Here is an 18,938-nt window from a genome sequence, read left to right on the forward strand (position 1 = left end):
AAAATATCAATCCAATAACTCAAGATTTATGAAGATTTTAGATTACTTTTTACAAATCTTAAATTAATAACACCAGACTTTAACAAACTTTAAAAAAATCTTGATCGAATAACAAGAGATTCTACATAACATTTCAAATCACTAAAACTCTATTTAAATCACAAACCAATAACACCCCCTTATTTGTATTTGGTTTGAAATTTTTGGTTCAGATTAGGTGTTAAATATAATTATTATAAACATAATTACTTCTAGGCAATAAATAAATTTTAAAAAAACATATATAAGATTTCTTGTATATTTAAGGTTGTGATTAATTATTAATTATGATTTATAAGGAAAATAATTTATTTTAGATAGAAAAATAATCTAAGTTCTGCTATAAACTTATTAATTATTTAATATTAATTTTCTTTTATATCAGATAAATACATATTTAGATTTTGAATGTACAATTGTGAAAAAGTGTGGTGTGGTTTTAGTGGGTGATTAGTTGAGTTGTAGCTGTAAAATTTTTGTTGTAGAATTTTTGTTGTATCTGTGTTTGCTATAACTGTAGGTTTTTTCTGTAGGTACTTAAATAGTAAAGCATGATTGGTAAAGTTAGTTAAATATTATAGATTTAAATTTTAAGTATATGAATTTTAAAATTTTGCAATATATTACATACGATAACAAATGAAACATATAATAAATGGTAAGTTTCATATATACATTATACAATTTTTGGGGAAAATATATATTATAATATAAAATTTTATAATAATGAAATTAAATATAAATATATATCTATATATATATATATTTATATATATAATTTTCTATCACTTTAGTAAAAATATTGTAAATAGATTATTTTTTCTTATGTTTAAAGTATCATGTACTCATATGCCGTATAAAAAATAAATAATTAAATATAGGAAAAAAATGTCTACAGCTCTTGAAACAGAAAAAAATATGCTGTAGAAATTTTAAGAGTTATAGCAAAAAAAAAAAGTTGTTTTGAGCTGTGAGATTTTTTAGAAAATTTCTTATATTTAAAGTATCATGTACTAATATACATTAAAAATAAATAATTAAATATTAGAGAAAAAAATGTCTACAGCTCTTAAAAGATAAAAAAAATATGATGTAGAAATTTTAAGAGTTACAAAAAAAAAAAAAGTTGTGTTGGGCTGTGAGATTTTTTAGGAAAGCTATAGCTTGATTGGTTCAATATTAGGGCTTTAAACTTTTTTTGAAGTTGTACTATAAAGATACCGTCCAACCAGTCACACCCTTACTAGTAACAAAAATATATGTAAACGTTTTTGTTAGTAATAAAACTGATCTGTATTGTACGGTTTGATCTCTATTAGGAACCATAGTTTAATTTTAGGTTTTAATGAGAAAATAAATTTTTGTCCAAAAAAAGAAAAAAATGAGAAAGTAAATTACTCTTTTTTAAAATAAATTTGTTTTCCAACCTTTCTCTTATTTTTCGTTTATGTAATATTAAGGCGGACTGCTTACTCCGTTCGTCTCGACTTTTATTTTCTAAAATTACTTTTGTAAACACTACTCATCCTAATTGAGCAACCAATCAAGAAGTCTTTTTTTTTTTTTTTTTGTCATCCGCAATTAATTAGAGCTCAAAAGAGTCATTCATGAGGAATGTTGTTTACATAGGTGATATGAAACGGTTCTGTGCGTACTTTTCGTGCCAGATTATCCGCCTTACTATTAGCCCTACGAGAAATTAAAGATAAAGAAAAAGATGAAAACTCCTCTTTGTCGCTCTGAAATTCCTCCAAATACACTAAAAACGCCGGCCATTCGGTTGGAGAAGACACCATCTTCACCAGGTCTGAACAGTCTGTAAAGAACGCTACCTCTTGATTATCTGCACCAATCATACACTTCATCGCCCAGAGAAGGGCCTCGACTTCGGCATGTAGTGGAGATAGACTTCTACGGAGGTTCGCAGCTCCCATGGTTGTCGGCTCTCCATTTGACGATGTACAGAACCAGCCTGTACCTGAGAACCTATCACTTTCTTTCCATGATCCATCCACAAAACAACGGTATCCCGAATACTCCGCCTCAAGTGAAATATCCCTCACTCGATCTTGATTTACCAAGTCCATAGAACCATGATTTTCATTATGGAGCTCAATTTGAGCTGACTGCCACAATTGTGCCTCTTTTTCCGCTAATCGTAATACTTCTGCTGGGTCTGTATCTATGTTTTCAAAGATCTATGTTTACCAATCAAGAAGTCTTTTAATAATTAATGTGTGGTTGACAAAAAAAAAATTTGTTTTATTTCTAAAGAATTCTAAAGAAACCCTAAATGCATTTTATTTAATAAAGATAACTAAAATATTTTAAATAAATGGGGATAATTTGATACTCCCTCCGTTTCAAAATATAAGACATTTTAGCTAAAAGCACGCCGATTAAGAAGATATATTTTTTAAAAGTTCAGTCAATCATAAAAGAGATTGCATAATAGAAATAATCATAAAATATTACTCCCTCCGTTTTCGAATAGTTGTCGTTTTAGAATTTTTTTGTTTTTAATTAGTTGTCGTTTTCAGTTTTCGATGCAAATTTATTACTTTTTTTATTTTTTAGATTTATTTTTATTATGCAACTTGATTTATTATTGGTTAAATTATGTTTAGGTAGATAATTAATGATATTTTTATATCGAAAAACTAACAACATTAATAGTTTCTTAATTTGTGTGCATATAGTTAAAACGACAACTATTCGAAAACGGAGGGAGTAAAGTAATATATAATTTATATAGAAACTTGAAAACGACTTATATTGTGAAACAAAAAAGTTTCTTCAAAACACCTTATATTTTGAAACAGAGAGTGTATAATTTTAAAAATTTTTAAATATCGGCCGACAAAATTTGATTCAATTTAAATCGGTTCGGTTTGGGTCAATTATTATGGTAACAAAAAAGTAGAGTTTCCACTTTCGATTTTCGAATGAGGAGAATAAAGGAAAATCACTAGCTGCGTCTTTTGCCTTTCGGCATGCTGACGTCATAGCAACTAGATCTTCGCCACGTATGATAAGATACACTGTGGGTCCCATTTGTCGAGTGCCGTTGAATACGACGAACAATATTAAAATGTCGGTAGCTCTTATAATTGTCTCCACGTGTAGATTTCCTGATGGCTTTTAGATTTCAATTTTGGTTTTTTTTTTTTAATCTATTTTCTGTGGAAGAAAATACGGAAAAACAAATATCATGTTTTTTTTTCTGACGGCAAATATCTCGTGCCAATTGTTTTTTCTTATAAAGAAAGTGAAAATATATAATAGGACAAAAATTTAAGGACAAATGTATATATATACTTAGAAAGAAAAACAGTGTTTTGTTTTGGCCACTATCGAAGGACCAGGGCCGGCCCAAAGATTCATGATGCCTAAAGCCCAACAAATTTTGATGTCCATTTACAACAATACTTTGGTATCAAAATTTAGTATCCATTCGGTTATTTTGCTTAGGATATTTTCGGATATTTCGGTTATTTTTGAGTATTTTTGGATATATTTCGGTTATTTTTGAGTATTTTTACTATTTTTATATATTTTTCAAATATTTTTTATTATTTGGTCTATAAATAACTAATTATTTTGAAAATATAATTGTATTTCGGGTATTTCGGTTCGGTACCGACTCGGTTACGGTTATTTCGGTTATAGAATTTAGTTTCTATTCGGTTATTTTTAAATTTTCGGTTCGATTCGGTTCGGTTTTTTTTGCTTCGGTTTCGGTTCGGTACATTCGGTTCGATTTATTTGCCCAGAACTACAAGAAAGTAACAACAAATAAAACTCGGGCTATTTTTATGGCCCAAATCATAGCAAATGGCATATATATATGAGTCAAGTATGGTAAAGCCATTTTGGTAATTCATGGAACGAAAAAAGTCTTGCATTTGCGTAAGCGAGAGTGACAAAGAAGAGATTTGTCTGATTTTTGTTTGGGTTGCTTCTTTCATGCGGAAAATGGAACTTTCGTATTTGGCCCTAACAGCGACATATGGTCGGCTTGAACTTAGTGGGTGGTAGTTGCATCCAAGTTTCGATCTCAAACTGGTTCCTTTCATTTGTTGCCAAACTAGTAACGTAGAGAAAATCTCACCGGGGTGCACACGAGCTATTCATTGTACCGTACTACCGTGGTGAGATTTTAATAACTGCAAATGTGCCCTTTGAAGTTTGGCCCTTTGGTAAGACTGTGTTTTAACAAGTAGTTTTGCTTTTTATACTCCTAAGGATGGAGAGAAAAAGAAGATGGTGAAGCAAGTTTTCGCAGTGAAATGTGATGGAACTTTGAGAATTCCTGATAAATATATGCTTGGATGATCAAAATTCATACATGTTTGTGTCCATATCTATGCGAAATTTTTGGTGCATTGTAGACACCAAGAAAAATTCTACTAGTACTAATGGTTGGTTCAATTGAATAAAGAGAATGCGATTGCGTGTGGCCAAGAACACTCATAATTGTCATTGTTCAGCTGTCAGCTTTCGTCTGGTTTGCCATATATGTCAAATAAATCGTCCATATATATGCGCACGAGCTATTCATCAGCGGCTGCAACCAAAAGATTACAAGTTGAAGTTAAGAAGTGTCTAACAAGACATTCCAAACAATAGAGAAAGTAATAAGATAGATATTTGGTTTACCTGTAGATGAACTGGCACATACTTGAATGTAACAAAATCACAGACGGGCCAATACATAAGTCCATTTTTCAATGTTGGCAGAAGATCTCGCTTCAACCTCGCCAAAATTTCTCCAGAGTTTTCACCTTAAAAAGGACCCGCAACGTGCCAGAACCAAGCACATGATGAGCACCATAAATTTACAGTAAAAAGCTAAATCCATTTGAAACAAAGAACACTTCAATCCATAAGCTTGTACCTTGTAAAGCAGCATTGTAGGAATAGAAGACCGTGTTGCTAACAGGTCCGAAAAGAACCTGCCCCATCATTATTTTCTTAAAGGTTGTCAACACATCACGCTTTGGCAATATCTTTGAAAGGTAACTGAACCACAAATGCTGTGACGGCCCGAGAAATATCAACCCAAAGCTAGCCATTCTGGCTGTTCTTATCAGGTCAAAAGAACCCATTGGCTGCATCGTGATCATCTGTTGAAGAATTACAGAATCAGTACAAATAAAGAAACAAAAGGGTCTCTAGTTTCCTTTCTCTTATACACACATAATATTCAGGGAAGCGAACCATAACATCACAGAATAACTGAAAGGAGAAATCCACATATGATAGGAAGAAACAAATAGTTTACAAGCACCACAAGACACAGACCTAAAACTTTTCTGCCTTAAAGATAAGAATTTACAAGAGGTAACAAGAAGATTGGAATGTAAGTTTTCTGAGCTACTAAACCGGTACTAAATTCATCCATTACTCAGCACAGAAAGACTTCAAATTCACAAGAGTAAAACATACAGATTAGTAGATTGGGATGTCGGTTATTCGAGCTACCAAAGCAGATAAATTTGTCCGGTATTCAGTAAACGATGTTAGTACAGTCTCACATATCAAATTACAAAAGTTGAGAACACAGAATGGATCAAAGATCGGAGAATAACAACTTAGAAAGCAAAACAATCAAACCAAAACACAAATCACACCAACTTTAGTGCTATATCCAGCTATTATCTAGCTTAAAAGGTACCACATCAAATTTGGAATTTTTAGGTTTGAAACAATGTGAGATTGGTGTTTTCTTCCTAAATCAAGAGATAAAATTCAAAACTTTAACAAAATTCTCTAATTAGTAATGAAATGAAAGAGAACCCTAAATTCCAAAACTGCAAAGAATCAAAAACCTAATTCCACGAGAACCAAACCTGAGAAGTGAGATCTGCGGCCATATAAATGAGAGAAGTAGTGATACTCTTAGTCATGAAAGGATGTGATTCGAGCTTTCTCAAATACCATCGTAGAAATGCAGGTTGTTTCGAAGAAGACGAAGCATTAGTCGTTAGATTTCGCGACACGGAGAAGACACGAGGAACTACGAAATTCCCAGTTTTGCGCAGCTCGTGAAACGATCGGCCGTAGAATCCGAAGATCGGTTTCCGACCGGAGAACACAGTTTTCACGAGAGCATTGTTGATTCCGTTAAGAGAACGATGATCGGAGAAGAAACGTTTGCTCAATCCAACGATGTTCATTTTTTTGGTTCTCCGATGCTTCGTTAATGGCGGCAGCTTTACACTGTTTTGATGTATCGGTTTCTGTACCAGAATAAAACGACAGCGTTTTGTCTCAACAGACCAAAACGACATACAGTGCTTAAACCATAAACGACACAAAGTTTGATAAATCTCTCTCCACGTAACAGTGAAAACGACAACGTTTGGCTTATTCATTTAAACGACGTACAGTTTTCAAACAAAACCGATAAACACCATGAGGTTGGTTACTCATCAGCAATTTTCAGCTCTTTCAACAAACGACACCGTTTCGTCCAAAATTAAAAACGACATACAGTGCTAAAACGAAGCTAATAAACGACATGAGGTTTAGTGTAGGACTAATCTTGTAACATCTTCGCCGAGAGCTCTTTCTCTTTGCCTTCCCCAGCTTTAGAGCTAATTTCAATGGATCCTTCAATTTTCAAGCTCCTCGAAGAAGACGAGGTTAGGTTTCTAATCACAATCCAATTTTGTGTGATGTCTTTCTGGGTGGCTGGAATCGTCGACGTGGTTTTTGATTCCGGTCGAATTGTGTTTGTTAGGATGAATCGATGCATTCAGGAGCTGACGTAGATGCGTTCCAAGCTGCTCTGAATCGTGATATTGAAGGTTCTATGACTACTACACTACCGCTCGTGACAAACCCAGGTTTGGTTTCTCTACAAATTCGCTCTTAGATTTAGATTTTGTGGAGGGATTTAGGTGCTCTATTGGTTAATGTAAAGATAGTATTTTTTTTTTTGGGTTTTCTCTTGGAGGGGATGATTTGGGAAGCTTTGACATGTTAGCAAAGTTGTGCTTGTTTTGATATCTACAGTTTTCTCAGATAGGTTATTACTCTTGGAACATGGATAAATTAAGAAGATGTCTTGGTTAGGTCATGGAAGACTAGTTTTTAAGGGCTTTTGTATGCTAATATCGGGTTAAGCTTTGTTGTCATTGCCAATAGCCTGTCTAGTTGCTTGTTGAGTCATTAAAATTGGTCAGTGTGATGGGACTAATTAGCCAGGGTAGGTAATAGGTTGGTGATGCTTTAGTGTTTGGCTTTATTCTTGGTTCACTGCAATCTTGACGTTGGTCGTAATTTTCTGTCTCTGGTACTGGAAGTGATCTCTTTCCTCTTACTCCGCGTTAAATATTGAAATACAATTAGGTTGTGATCTGTGGATAGGTGTATGAGAGCTACTAAATATGCATTTTGTATGCATCATCTGCTACAACAAAATCCTGGCTTTTGTTCCTTTTTTGGGCATTATCTGATTTTTCCTCCAGTTTAACTTGTGTTTCTAGTTTCATCAACCAGTTTTTTGAATTATTTCTATAGGAAACAATCACTCTCCCAACCAACAGTTTGCAACATGGAAGAATGGTATTGGAGATTCTAATATCAATGTCCAGACGCAGCACAGCCTTGAAAATACTCAAATGAAGGAGCAACAAGGATCAGCTACGGCTATAGAAAATCAACATCAACATGATTTGAAACACGCAAATGAATCTCATTTACAACACAACCAGCCTCAAAACCTTCATCGAGCTGGTCAACTCTGGGAGAATCCCTCGCAGGTCCCCCAAACAACTGGGTTACCGAGTTCTGAAAAGAATCCTACTGGTAATGAATCAGATAGATCACATAATCAAGAGAGTGAATCTCAGTATATGAAACTGCAAAAGATGAGTAGTCAACAGGCTCGGGGAGTGGAACCGCCTGTTAACCCTATAAATGTTAACCCTATGAACCGCAACCCTAAGCAAGTACCATTTGCTGCTTTGCTTCCTACTTTAATGAACCAACTCGATAAAGATAGAGCACTGCAGCTCCGTACCCTATATGCTAGACTTAAGGTATGTCTATCTGTGAAATCATTTGACATTCTGTTCCAAAGCTATTGCATCATTATTGCTTTCCTTCTGATACTCTTTTTGCAGAAAAATGAAATTCCCAAAGAGGGGTTCACACGACATATGAAGGATATTGTAGGCGATCAGATGCTCAGGATGGCAGTTAGTAAACTCCAACAGGTATTACCATTTTGCATATTTTGTGTCATGTAGTGACTAAAACCAGACAACCGACTTAGGGTATTAGATTGTGAATGGAATCGTCTGTTTAAAAATTCTGCTTGCTAGGGCTTTTCATTGTTTACTCTTTTTTTCTTTTACTTTTGTCCTTTGAATTTAACTGGATCCAGAGACTATTGTTTTTTTTATTAGCTTAAATGCACATAGAATGGTCTGACATGAAGTATAACTGGTGATCTTTAAGTCAAATGATTTTTAGAATATATATAGTTCTATCAAGATTTATCTTTTGGTTTTTTCGCCAAATTCAGGCTGGCATCTTTCACGATACTGTATATCTGTCATCTGATGATTTTTTCCAGTTTCCAGTTGATAGGAATTTCTTTTGGTTAATATTTTTCCAGTTACTATTTGGTTGGGTTGTTTTTACCTTCACGTTAAGAGATCAACAAATGTTTCAAACTTTTTTGTATCTCTTCGTGGCCTCTTTTGCAAAATCCTTAACCAGAAGGTCGTTTTGCACTGTCTGCATCTTTTCTCGCTTTCACTTCTTTCCGTTACCTTGCAGTGGCTTCATAAATTAGATACAACATATTGAATTCTTTATTTTGATCACAACCAAAAAGTCTGAGATTTACTATTTTCTTACAGAACCGGGTTATAATTCTTTTCTAAGGTTATCACTTATGCCTGGTTTGATTAATCATATGATTTTACTGACTTGCGTTTGCCCCACATCTCATTCACACACTGTCTAACATTTTTTAGTTGACATGTTAAAGGGTGCTCAATTTATACTTCCAGAGTTTGTGGTCAACGTCTGCATAGTGGGACTAGTACAAGTATACCAACTGATACGATTTTATCTTATTTCCATTATAATAATAATATAATACGAAAGTTTTAGTCCAATTCTATTTCTAATTAGGATTTCCATTTTTTTGTTCTTTCCTTATTACAATAGGATTTCTATTTTTTTTTCCCTTTTTCGTCTGGGAGTTGTCTTTTCCTAAATATAAGGTTGAAGCTATTCTCTTTGGGAGTTTTTACTCTGTTCTTCTACTATTTTATAATGAAGGTTTTGCTTTTTGAACTGGGTTCTTAATTCCAACTGTTGAAGCATTTGAAGTTGTACCGTGGTTGTCATTAAGTGGGTCTAGATTCTTCTTTATTTGTAATCTGTGCTCATTGTTTCCAGGTGAACTATAACCAGGGAAAAATTGGAATTCAAGCTCCTTCTACTGGTATAAATTATTCACTAATGCACTCTTTTTATTTTTCTTTCACCATTATCATAAAGCTTCTATACTCTCCATAGATATATCTTATCTCCATAGATTAAATCTATTCATTCGCAGAAATCAATAATCAAAAATCTCAGTCTGATCCTCGTGCAGTCCACCTTAACCAATTACCGTCCTCAGCTTCAGGCACCTTAGGCAGTTCAGTTCCGGTACAGGGACTTACCAAACATCCGCAGCACCAGATGCAGCATCCACCAAGTTCTTTTTCTATGTATACCACCTCTGGTAGTTTTCACACATACCCGGGTCCAAACACCAATGCTTCTGGTTCCTCGTTGAGGCCTCACCTTCATGATTCCCATATGAGACATGTGACACATAACCAGCCTATGGGATCAACTGGTCTTGGAGGACCGCCCCAGTCGACCACAAACATGATGACTATGCCCAAGTTTGAGAGGCCAAGTTCTGTAAATGATCCGAATAGGGTTCAAGGTGGCGCTACATCGCACTTCCAGAACAGCTCATCGCCTCTAAATTCTGCACCTGGTCAAGGATCATCAGTGTCCAATGTAAAGCAGGAATTAGTTGATCAAAGTTTTGAAAAGAATAATGCAGCCTCAGTGACTTCGAATGAGGACTTAGAGAAGGAGTCCTCTAGAATGGTTTTATCCACACCTAACAACATGGGGCATGCAAGCTCTGTTTCTCCTTCCATGACAACTCAACTAGACGCTAGCACAACGGTAAGAGATCTATTGATATATCGTTTTAGCTCCAAAAGGCCTTGCATATTTTCCTTGTCATTTCCGACAACCTCGACATTATTGTTTTTCCTCGTTTTGGGTTTTATAATTTCTAATATAAACAGTATATGGAAAAAGTTTCAATTGGACAATCTCTCTCATTGACATTGTTTGTGTATCCAACAGATGAATTCTCGTGGCCCATTGGGAAGCTCTCAAGGAGGAGTAAATGCTAGGATGCCACCTAAAAAGCCTTCTGTTGGTCAGAAAAAACCTCTTGAGACATTAGGTTCTTCACCTCCACCACCAAGGTAATTGATCTGCTCAGGCTTAGAAAAAGGGAACTGTTTTCTTAAGTCACTCTTTCTTCGTTAGCCACTTAAAATCATAATAAGATATTTCTGTTGTAAGGATTCTTACAGCTTTAAGCACTTTTCTTTTTGAGTCCCCAAGTAAAATAAAATCATAATCGTTTTTCATGGATCAACTTGCAGCAAGAAGCAAAAAGTAGCAGGGAATTCTATGGATCAAAGTATTGAACAGCTCAATGATGTCACTGCAGTCAGTGGTGTTAATCTCAGGGTGCGTTTCCTGGTAGCTTCAGTTTTCAATTTTAATCTGGATGTAGTTTACTGAATAAATCACCTTTTTGTCTGCATTTGGTTTAGGAAGAGGAAGAACAATTATTTTCTGGGGCCAAGGAAGATGGTCGTGTTTCCGAAGCATCTCGGAGAGTTGTGCACGAAGAGGAAGAAAGATTAATCTTGCAGAAAAATCCTCTGCAGAGAAAGCTGGCGGAAATTAGTTGGGATACTTCCCATATCTTCTTCTATTTTAATTTCTAGTTATTGAATCACTTGGAAACAAAGCTTACATTTGGTTTTCTTATCTGGCAGTGGCGAAAGCTGGTTTAAAGCAGATAAGCAATGATGTCGAACGGTGCTTGTCTTTGGTGAGATGTCAACTTCTTGTGCATTGTTTGCATACAGTACTTGAGATTTTTTTTTGCTCCCCTTTTCTCATGTATTTGTGCTTTCAGTGTGTGGAGGAAAGGATGCGAGGACTATTGTCCCATATAATTCGGTTGTCAAAGCAGGTCAGTCTAACTTTCTCTTACTACCTGCTTCAACATTGTTTGATATATTCTTTCTGAAGCTAAAAATGCTTCTTCAGCGGGTTGATGCTGAGAAATCTAGACACCGGACTTTTATCACATCAGATATTCGGCTACAAATCAACGAAATGAATCAGAAGGTGAAGGAGGAATGGGAGAAGAAACAGGCAGAAGCAGAAAAGCTGAAGAAACCGAGTGAGGTCTGTTATGAGCTCATTATCTATGTTCTTATTTTTACTCTGGCACACAGACATTGTACAATTTGTTCTTTTTGTTGCAGAGTGAAGAAGGTGATGGTGGGGTTGACAGTGAGAAGGAGAAAGAAGATAATCGTTCAAAGGGTGTGAAGGTATGGATAAATTAATAATACATTCTGGAGCTACATTAAATTTACCTTTGCAATTTTCTTATAAAAGTGGTTTCGACATGTGAAGGTAAATAAAGAAGATGACGACAAAATGAGAACGACGGCTGCAAATGTTGCTGCTCGTGCTGCTGTCGGAGGAGATGATGCGTTCTTGAAATGGCAATTAATGGCTGAAGCTCGTCAGAAATCTGTATCTGAAGCTGGTAAAGATGGGAATCAGAAAACTACTTCAGGTGGAGGAAAGAACTCCAAAGACAGGCAAGATGGTGGACGAAGGTTTTCTGGAACTGGTAAGTCCATTTTCTAAACCGGTTTTTTAGTTAAGAGTAAAGAGTCAGGAACAAGAAAACAGTTTGTTTCCCTCAGCAAAGCCGATGAACAAAGCTCAAACCTTTTCTCTCGGTTGAAAACCAATAAACCCTCCTGGAAAGCATGAAATGCTGCTAGTGTTGGAAATGCTAAGAGTCTAGTTGTGATGTGGCTTTTGTCTATTGAATTAGGTTCCTCGTGGTTTTGTTTGTGACAATAAGATATGGACTCTTGTTTGCAGGTGGTCGAAGAGTAGGGAAAAACCAAGGTTCGTCGCTTCAACCGAAAGTGGTGAGGACAATCTCTGTGAAGGATGTGGTTGCGGTCCTTGAAAGAGAGCCGCAGATGTCCAAATCCACTCTAATGTATCGATTAATTCAATAGAAAACAGAATCATTATATTTATAAGCTTCTGCTGATAATTTAATCGTCATGGCTCAAGTTATTTTTATACCATTGTGTCTTGTTGTATTCATCGTTTTTCATGGCCATTTCACCACTCAAACGTCACTTTACAATACAAATTACCTTGCATCCAATACAAAATTTTAGAGAGTAAAAATGTTACAAATTCATTTAAAAACAATACCAATCTTAATAAATCATATATCTCGTATTTGTAGATTGATCGTAATTTATTACTTCAAGTAGTGAAATCTGTGTAAACAACAACCAGATATGTTTTACAAAACGTCCGAATCATTTTTAAGAACTTGTCACTAGGACTTTAGGACCGTTCCTTAATTAAAATAGGATAAGAATGCATGGGACGACGGGTAATGTTAAAGTCCTGTTGTGGCTTAGATTCCACGATATCTTGCATAGACCAATATCCCGGGCAGTAAATGGGGGCCTATTTCAATCAATCTCCAATGCTTCTACAAAGACTTCTAAGGCGGGTTTGAACGGACTAGTGCCCAATCGGAGATTTAGGTATAGCTGAAGGAAAGAGAGGTGATACCTCCCACATTAGGTTTGGAGCACCTTTTAGTGTTAGATGTGTGATCATGTCATCGATTTTGTGTGGGTAATCACACAAAACCATGGTTGTGCGTTACATTATTTTATTACGTTACTTGATTTCTTGATCTTTCATCCTTGTACTGCAATTTTGGATTTCGTTCGATCCCTTTTCACTATAAGCAATGTTTTTAGTCATGGTCAAAAACTGGGTCTTGAGTAGCCGGGAGCCGGTCCTGAAAATTAATGGACCACAAACTAAAAACATTTAGGCCTGTAATTAGTAAGACTAAAAAAAGAGTAATATGTACAAGGAAAAATTTCAAATGTCCATGTTAACGCTTCTACATAAAGTAGAGATCAATTCTGCTAGTGACAGTTTTGGAAAATTACCACCCAAAAATTTATTTATTATATTTACGACCGCAAGCATGATTTGGCCCGCTTGTACTCAAGGCTGGACATGGGCATGGGCATGATGTTTTTGTCATGGAGCCTTTCGCGACCAACTGCATTTAGGATTTTCCATGGAGGTGAGTCAATACCACGGTCTCCAAAGCTTTTGCATGTCAAAGGAGACCGGAGGCCCTCATATACTCGTGTAGATGGCAGGCTGAATAGTTCGTTGGTCTCTTTCGGATGACACTAATTAATTGACTAGTTTTCCATGTATCACAGTCTAGTTGACGACTAGACCCCAACATAAATAATCGATTAAATTTAATATAGTTGCCATGAATTATTGATAGTTCTGGGGTACATAAATAATAAAAATATAATGCTTAATTAGTTCGAATAATATACGTAAACTCGTGAAATTTGTCTACACTAAACCCAGGGCCGGTCCTACGAGTTATGGGGCCACAAACAATTACGGTTTGGAGGTTTTATAATCTATATATAAATTTTTTTTTTATTGTTTGGGGAACCCAAAATCTGTACATATTACTCGTTAAAAATTTGGGGGCCCAACACGAATGTTTCACCCGGCTGTGCTCAGTTACGGCCCTGACTAAACCATATATTCAAGTAAAAGAATGAGTTTAAAATTTTTAAAGATCACGCGGACCTTATTGTGGTTTTGTGGTCCTCCCCACCTTCTGCGACTCGCACCTCTTTCCCATTTAATTCTTCACATAAAATACTCATTTTCACTCTATCCAATGCCAAGAAAACAACGTTGTAACTACTATGAACCCATAAATATAATTAAAACACGAATTTCAAATATGTTTATATTGTATCATCGTAACTTTTTTGGATTCGATCTTATCTATATGCATATAATCCATTTTGGAATTGCAAGGATAGACTAGAAGAAAAATCAACTAGGAAAAGTTGTCATACTAATATTAGATGGAAACAATAATAGTAGAAAGAAAAAAAGTAACCCCAAAGACTACTAATTATAGTTTTTGTTTTGGTGTTTTTTGGATGAACTTGTAAAGAACAAAAAAAAAAAAAAAACAATATTGGAGCAAATTTTCTTTACTAGGGTTTGTTTTTAGTAAATATGTGGTGAGTAAATACAATCCTAATGCAACCATCTTATAAATTAATCAAAAAAAAAAAACCCGATATAAATAAGAACAAGATTTTCTAGTAGTACATATTGATTTTGAGTCATGCAACACTTAAAACTCTTTGACAATTCGATACTAATCCATCACAAAAGTACCAAACTTTCTAATATAAAACGAAAAGAAAAAAATAGTGAGACAGAATAAGATGCTACATAGATTAATCAATCCAAGAGATCAAGTTTCTTCCTTTGCACCATCATTCCTTCCCTCTTCTTCCCAGGTTCTTCTGTGATCGTCGACAAACCTTGAGAGAGTAAAAAAAAATGTATTTATCTCATGAAATTTGAAATTGTTTTATATATCTAGATGAGATCCAAAATCGTATATTCATACACATATGTATAAGAAAATGAATATACCAGTTAAGTGATATTTCTCCTTGTGCATCATTCTTCTAAGCTTTGATGCTCTAGCCTCTTCAAAAAGCCATGTAGCCTCCATCTGTTTGCTGATCATTTGAGCAGCATAGTAAGGAATATTACCACGAAAGCAGCGGCCATTGACAAACATGATACAATCCATCAAGCTTTCTCTTGAAAGCCCTTTGATGTCATAAGCTCTTGACCTTGTCCAAAGACTCTTACCATGTGAATTCACTGGTTCCGACAAGCAAAGAGCTCTTGTGCAATCACTTATAGCCGCATCTACATCTCCAAGAAGTAAGTAACACTCTCCTCTTTCGCTATAAAGAATCATTCTCTTTCTCCTAAGTTTCAAAGGACATAAGCCTATCGCTTCGTTGTAGCATTTAATAGCTCCCTCTATGTCTCCTACACAAAGCAATTGGTTTGCTTGCTGCTTAATCAAATTTACGACAACACTTGTCTCTGTCAGAAATTCTTTATTCTTACTCATAAACTTTCGCTCCCTCTTTCTCCTCTCTACTTTATTCCTCCATAGTTCTTTCAAAGCCTTTTGGGCCTTGTGAGAGTAAACACAACCTTTCTTTGTGTTGTAATGCATTACAAGAACCTTAGTTATTCTATCACCTAGGTTTGGTCTGACGTTAAGAGCTTTAAGCTCAACTAGGTCTACTAGATAAAACAATGACATCTCTAAGACTTTGTACCTTGTTTCTTGGTCTTTAAGAAGGAGCAGTAGGCAATCTATACCCATGTATTGCCAATCATCAGAAGACCGGGAGAGATTGCATAGACTCAGTATCATTTCTCTCGATCCCGATACATGTCTTCGCCCTTGTTTACTATAGCAAATAATCCGAATTAGACCGATTCCTGCAGGAGAAGTTTGGTTAACCAATCCACCCCACATTTGGCTAAGCTCCTTGAGAAAGGTTTTGTTGCAAATAAGAGAAATACACCTTTGCTTGTAAGCAAAGCAATTGAGTAAATGTAGTGACCAGCATTGGAGTTGGCTTGCCCATTCCTCGGCTTTTCGGTCTTCCATCTCTAACCCTCCAAGTCCTCTAGTAAGCAATTCACTGTGATACCTCACTCTTCCTTTTTCTTGAACACTTACAAACTCCTCATACACAACATCAACACATGTCGTTGCAATCTCCATGGCTAATCTCATTACTTCATTCTCGTACGCAGCCACTGCCTCAAACGTTGTCTCGTAGCTCGCCAAGTGACCTAACGCCCTAACCACTACTCTTTGCTCCACCCAACTCATTTTACCTCTCATAAGCTCAAGCAATGGAGCTATTACCCCAGACTCCACTGCTTTTGCAGCAAACTCAGAGTTCTTCATGGTGTAAGATCCAATGATATGAGCAGCATAGTAAGGAACATACACATTTTGGCCAGTCATTACCCATTCTACATCCTCAAGACCTTTCTTCATCAACCTTGTCATGCACTCAAAGACCCCGAGAGTCGGTAACTCGGGGTTCTCGGGGTCAGACATGGCGTATCTCCAGATAAAACTGAGTGTTAGAGCAAGCTCTGTGTCGTCTCTTGTCATGTGCATATCTCTCAGAGATAACTCTAACCATGCTTTTCTAACACAAGGGTCTTTTTCCTCCATGGCACAGAAGAAACAACACGGTCTGGAACCGACAACAACGTGGGTCCTGGCCATCTTGTTTGTATTCTTGCAAGAGAAGTGGTCCATGAAAGATCTGAGATTTGGTTGATCTTTTTGGCTGTTCTTGCTGATTAAAGAAGGTTAAAAACAAAAAGGGGAAATAGGGTTTTGTATGTGATCCAGGTGGATATGCAGATCAAAGTGGGTTTTTGTTTATTAAAAAAGTGAACTATAGTGGCCTAGTAATATGATGACATCTAGCGGCCGCATAGGAAAGTGAAAAATGCAAATGGTCCTTTCCGTTTAAACAATTCAAAAAATTGTAAATCATATAGTATGTAACAGAGACATTTTGTCCACTATTTTATATTAGTGTGTTCTCTATGAATTTACCTACAAAATTCAACTTGACATAATGCATTTTTAAAAAATTTGGATAGGCTCTCTATAACGATATAATTGTATGGCACTAGACTGTAAGATTGTACTAGATAATTGTTTCTCAATTTGAAAATATGATAATTAAGTGGTGATGCATATAGAAGAGATTGATTTGGAGACTTTTCTATATATTTCTCAACTCGCATGTATAGTAGTATTATATGATTTAAGATATAATCTGTTTGTTTTAAACAATAAAAACAGAATTCAATTCTAGATAAAAAAAGAAGGGCTGCTGAGTGACACACATCAACATTTTTGAAGATTTTTTTGGAAATTAACAACATATGTTTGTGAAGAACTTTAAGTCTATCCGTTTTGCGGATGGTCTTTAGAACAATCAAAGTTCCAATCCTGGAAAGTAGATGGACTTACGTCAAGGAAGGAAACGTTAAGGTTCCGGGAAACACCTAGGATGCTTCCCGAATACTTTATGACACTCAAGTTAGAAAACCGAAAATGGTGGAAATGAAAAATGAAGTTTGAAGATTTAGAAAAAATGAAAATGGTGAAAACGAGAAATGAAGAAGATGAAATCGTGAGATAGGGTTTTCGATTTGGTCCGGTTTGGTTGAACCAGATTAAACCAAAATTAGTTTCGTACCTGGACATGGTACTGATCGGTTATGGCACCTGACTGATCGGTATTGAGACAGTTTGATACCGGTCGGTTTCAGTTTTATACCGATCGGTTTTAATTGTTTTGGAACTCCAAAAATTCGCATATTATGCATTCAATACCTGTTCCAAACTCATTCTCATAATACTTCACAATATTACAGAATGGTGGGACTTATAAACGTCAAAAATAAAGTAAAAAAGAAAACTTCTAAAACAGATAATTAAAGTTATTCAGATGTTATACAAATTAGGTGAAATGACCAGAAACATAAAAATCTTTTTTGTATTACTATCATATTTCGGATATATTTTATATACGCAGCGTGCCTTTGTTACACGTTATAGGAAAAAACGTAATTACAAATAATACCATTAGTTTTTAATTCCACATCAGAAAAACCGTGTTGCCACGGCAGAAATCGCTGACGTGTATTAATAACGGCAATAACGGCTGGGTTACGGTATGTTGCGGCTGATTTAAGGAAAATAGCTGAGTTAATTATGAGCAAACGGCTGACTTACGAGTATAACCCAGCCTGAAGTTACGGTTTACTTAATGAAATCTGTCTGAGTTATGAGAAAATGGCTGACTTTCGAGCATAACCCAGTTTTTACCTGATGGTTGATTTGTCAAAATTTTGGCTGAGTTTGGTGGCTTACTTGCCATTTCATCAATTAAAAAATGACGTCGGATGCAACATTCCATGTTATCATCATCAAAGGAAATACGAAACGTCTTTTTTATACTCGTTTTGTTCTTCACTGTGTTTTTACATAAATAGAGATATCCAGAACTTAATTTTGAACATCCAATTCGTCATCGTCTTCCTCATTCTTCATTTTCGTTCATCTTTCTCCCGATATATGATTGATCTGGAAATAATAATTAATAGAAAAATAAGAAAATAAATTAATTAGCAAACTGGAATAACAGGTAATGCTTGTATTAAATTTTATCATTTAGTAGATTGGAGACATCAAACATTGTTTGGTTTGCGTGACTAATGCTTGTATTAAATATGTTTACTTTTAGTATATTTCTTGTGATAAGTCAGCCGTGAAGCATTATAACTCGGCCGTAATACGTAAATTTACGCAACCTTTCGTCTTCTGTGAAACATTATAACTCAGTCATGACATGTAAATTTACTGCGAAACAATAAGTTACGTAACTTTTCGTCTTATTTTCGTCGTTTTTTCTTTTTATATCAGTTTCTTCATCTCATTCTCTCTCGTTCGTCTTCGAGAGACGGCAAAAGAAACAATTTTTTTTTTTCGCAAATGAACAGTAACAGTGAGG

The 18,938-nt window shown here is 35.4% G+C and overlaps 3 protein-coding genes across 5 annotated transcripts; 1 reads left to right on the forward strand and 2 right to left on the reverse strand.

Moving 5' to 3' along the window:
• Positions 1–4,329: 4,329 nt before the first annotated feature.
• LOC9301525 (PXMP2/4 family protein 4) lies at positions 4,330–6,391 on the reverse strand. The gene is made up of 4 exons (XM_002865405.2): positions 5,892–6,391; positions 4,937–5,165; positions 4,699–4,823; positions 4,330–4,606 (listed from the first exon to the last, which is right to left on the reverse strand). Exons 1-4 carry the CDS (start codon positions 6,330–6,332, stop codon positions 4,526–4,528), a joined length of 876 nt encoding a protein of 291 aa, XP_002865451.2. The 5' UTR covers positions 6,333–6,391; the 3' UTR covers positions 4,330–4,525.
• Positions 6,392–6,575: 184 nt separating this feature from the next.
• LOC9301526 (transcription initiation factor TFIID subunit 4b) lies at positions 6,576–12,500 on the forward strand. 3 transcript variants are annotated; one of them, XM_002863643.2, is made up of 15 exons: positions 6,576–6,686; positions 6,785–6,890; positions 7,567–8,087; positions 8,172–8,264; positions 9,463–9,508; positions 9,623–10,254; positions 10,441–10,565; positions 10,749–10,836; positions 10,923–11,058; positions 11,151–11,206; positions 11,294–11,350; positions 11,428–11,568; positions 11,649–11,717; positions 11,803–12,025; positions 12,286–12,500. In XM_002863643.2, exons 1-15 carry the CDS (start codon positions 6,648–6,650, stop codon positions 12,426–12,428), a joined length of 2,475 nt encoding a protein of 824 aa, XP_002863689.1. In that variant the 5' UTR covers positions 6,576–6,647; the 3' UTR covers positions 12,429–12,500. The 3 variants fall into 3 exon arrangements, with proteins under 3 accessions (XP_002863689.1, XP_020885472.1, XP_020885481.1); XM_021029813.1 differs by having other exon boundaries at positions 9,662–10,254; XM_021029822.1 differs by having other exon boundaries at positions 9,689–10,254.
• Positions 12,501–14,566: 2,066 nt separating this feature from the next.
• On the reverse strand, positions 14,567–17,246 carry LOC9299766. The gene is made up of 2 exons (XM_002865406.2): positions 14,947–17,246; positions 14,567–14,831 (listed from the first exon to the last, which is right to left on the reverse strand). The coding sequence occupies exons 1-2, from the start codon at positions 16,661–16,663 to the stop codon at positions 14,749–14,751; spliced, it is 1,800 nt and encodes a 599-aa protein (XP_002865452.2). The 5' UTR covers positions 16,664–17,246; the 3' UTR covers positions 14,567–14,748.
• Between the last annotated feature and the right edge of the window lie 1,692 nt (positions 17,247–18,938).

The sequence above is a fragment of the Arabidopsis lyrata genome, assembly GCF_000004255.2.
Source record: "Arabidopsis lyrata subsp. lyrata unplaced genomic scaffold ARALYscaffold_8, whole genome shotgun sequence".
Classification (NCBI taxonomy): Eukaryota; Viridiplantae; Streptophyta; class Magnoliopsida; order Brassicales; family Brassicaceae; genus Arabidopsis; species Arabidopsis lyrata.

Bases quoted from the DNA above. Each gene is read 5' to 3' on its own strand.
- LOC9301526 (XM_002863643.2), top strand. From the start codon at position 6,648: ATGGATCCTTCAATTTTCAAGCTCCTCGAAGAAGACGAG. The intron at 8,088-8,171 runs GTATGTCTATCT...CTCTTTTTGCAG, and splicing joins CCCTATATGCTAGACTTAAG to AAAAATGAAATTCCCAAAGA. The intron at 11,351-11,427 runs GTCAGTCTAACT...ATGCTTCTTCAG, and splicing joins TAATTCGGTTGTCAAAGCAG to CGGGTTGATGCTGAGAAATC.
- LOC9299766 (XM_002865406.2), bottom strand. From the start codon at position 16,663: ATGGACCACTTCTCTTGCAAGAATACAAACAAGATGGCCAGGACCCAC. The intron at 14,832-14,946 runs GTATATTCATTT...TACTCTCTCAAG, and splicing joins GGAGAAATATCACTTAACTG to GTTTGTCGACGATCACAGAA.
- LOC9301525 (XM_002865405.2), bottom strand. From the start codon at position 6,332: ATGTCGTTTTGGTCTGTTGAGACAAAACGCTGTCGTTTTATTCTGGTA. The intron at 4,824-4,936 runs GTACAAGCTTAT...GTCCTTTTTAAG, and splicing joins CTACAATGCTGCTTTACAAG to GTGAAAACTCTGGAGAAATT. The intron at 4,607-4,698 runs GTAAACCAAATA...TTTTGGTTGCAG, and splicing joins ATGTGCCAGTTCATCTACAG to CCGCTGATGAATAGCTCGTG.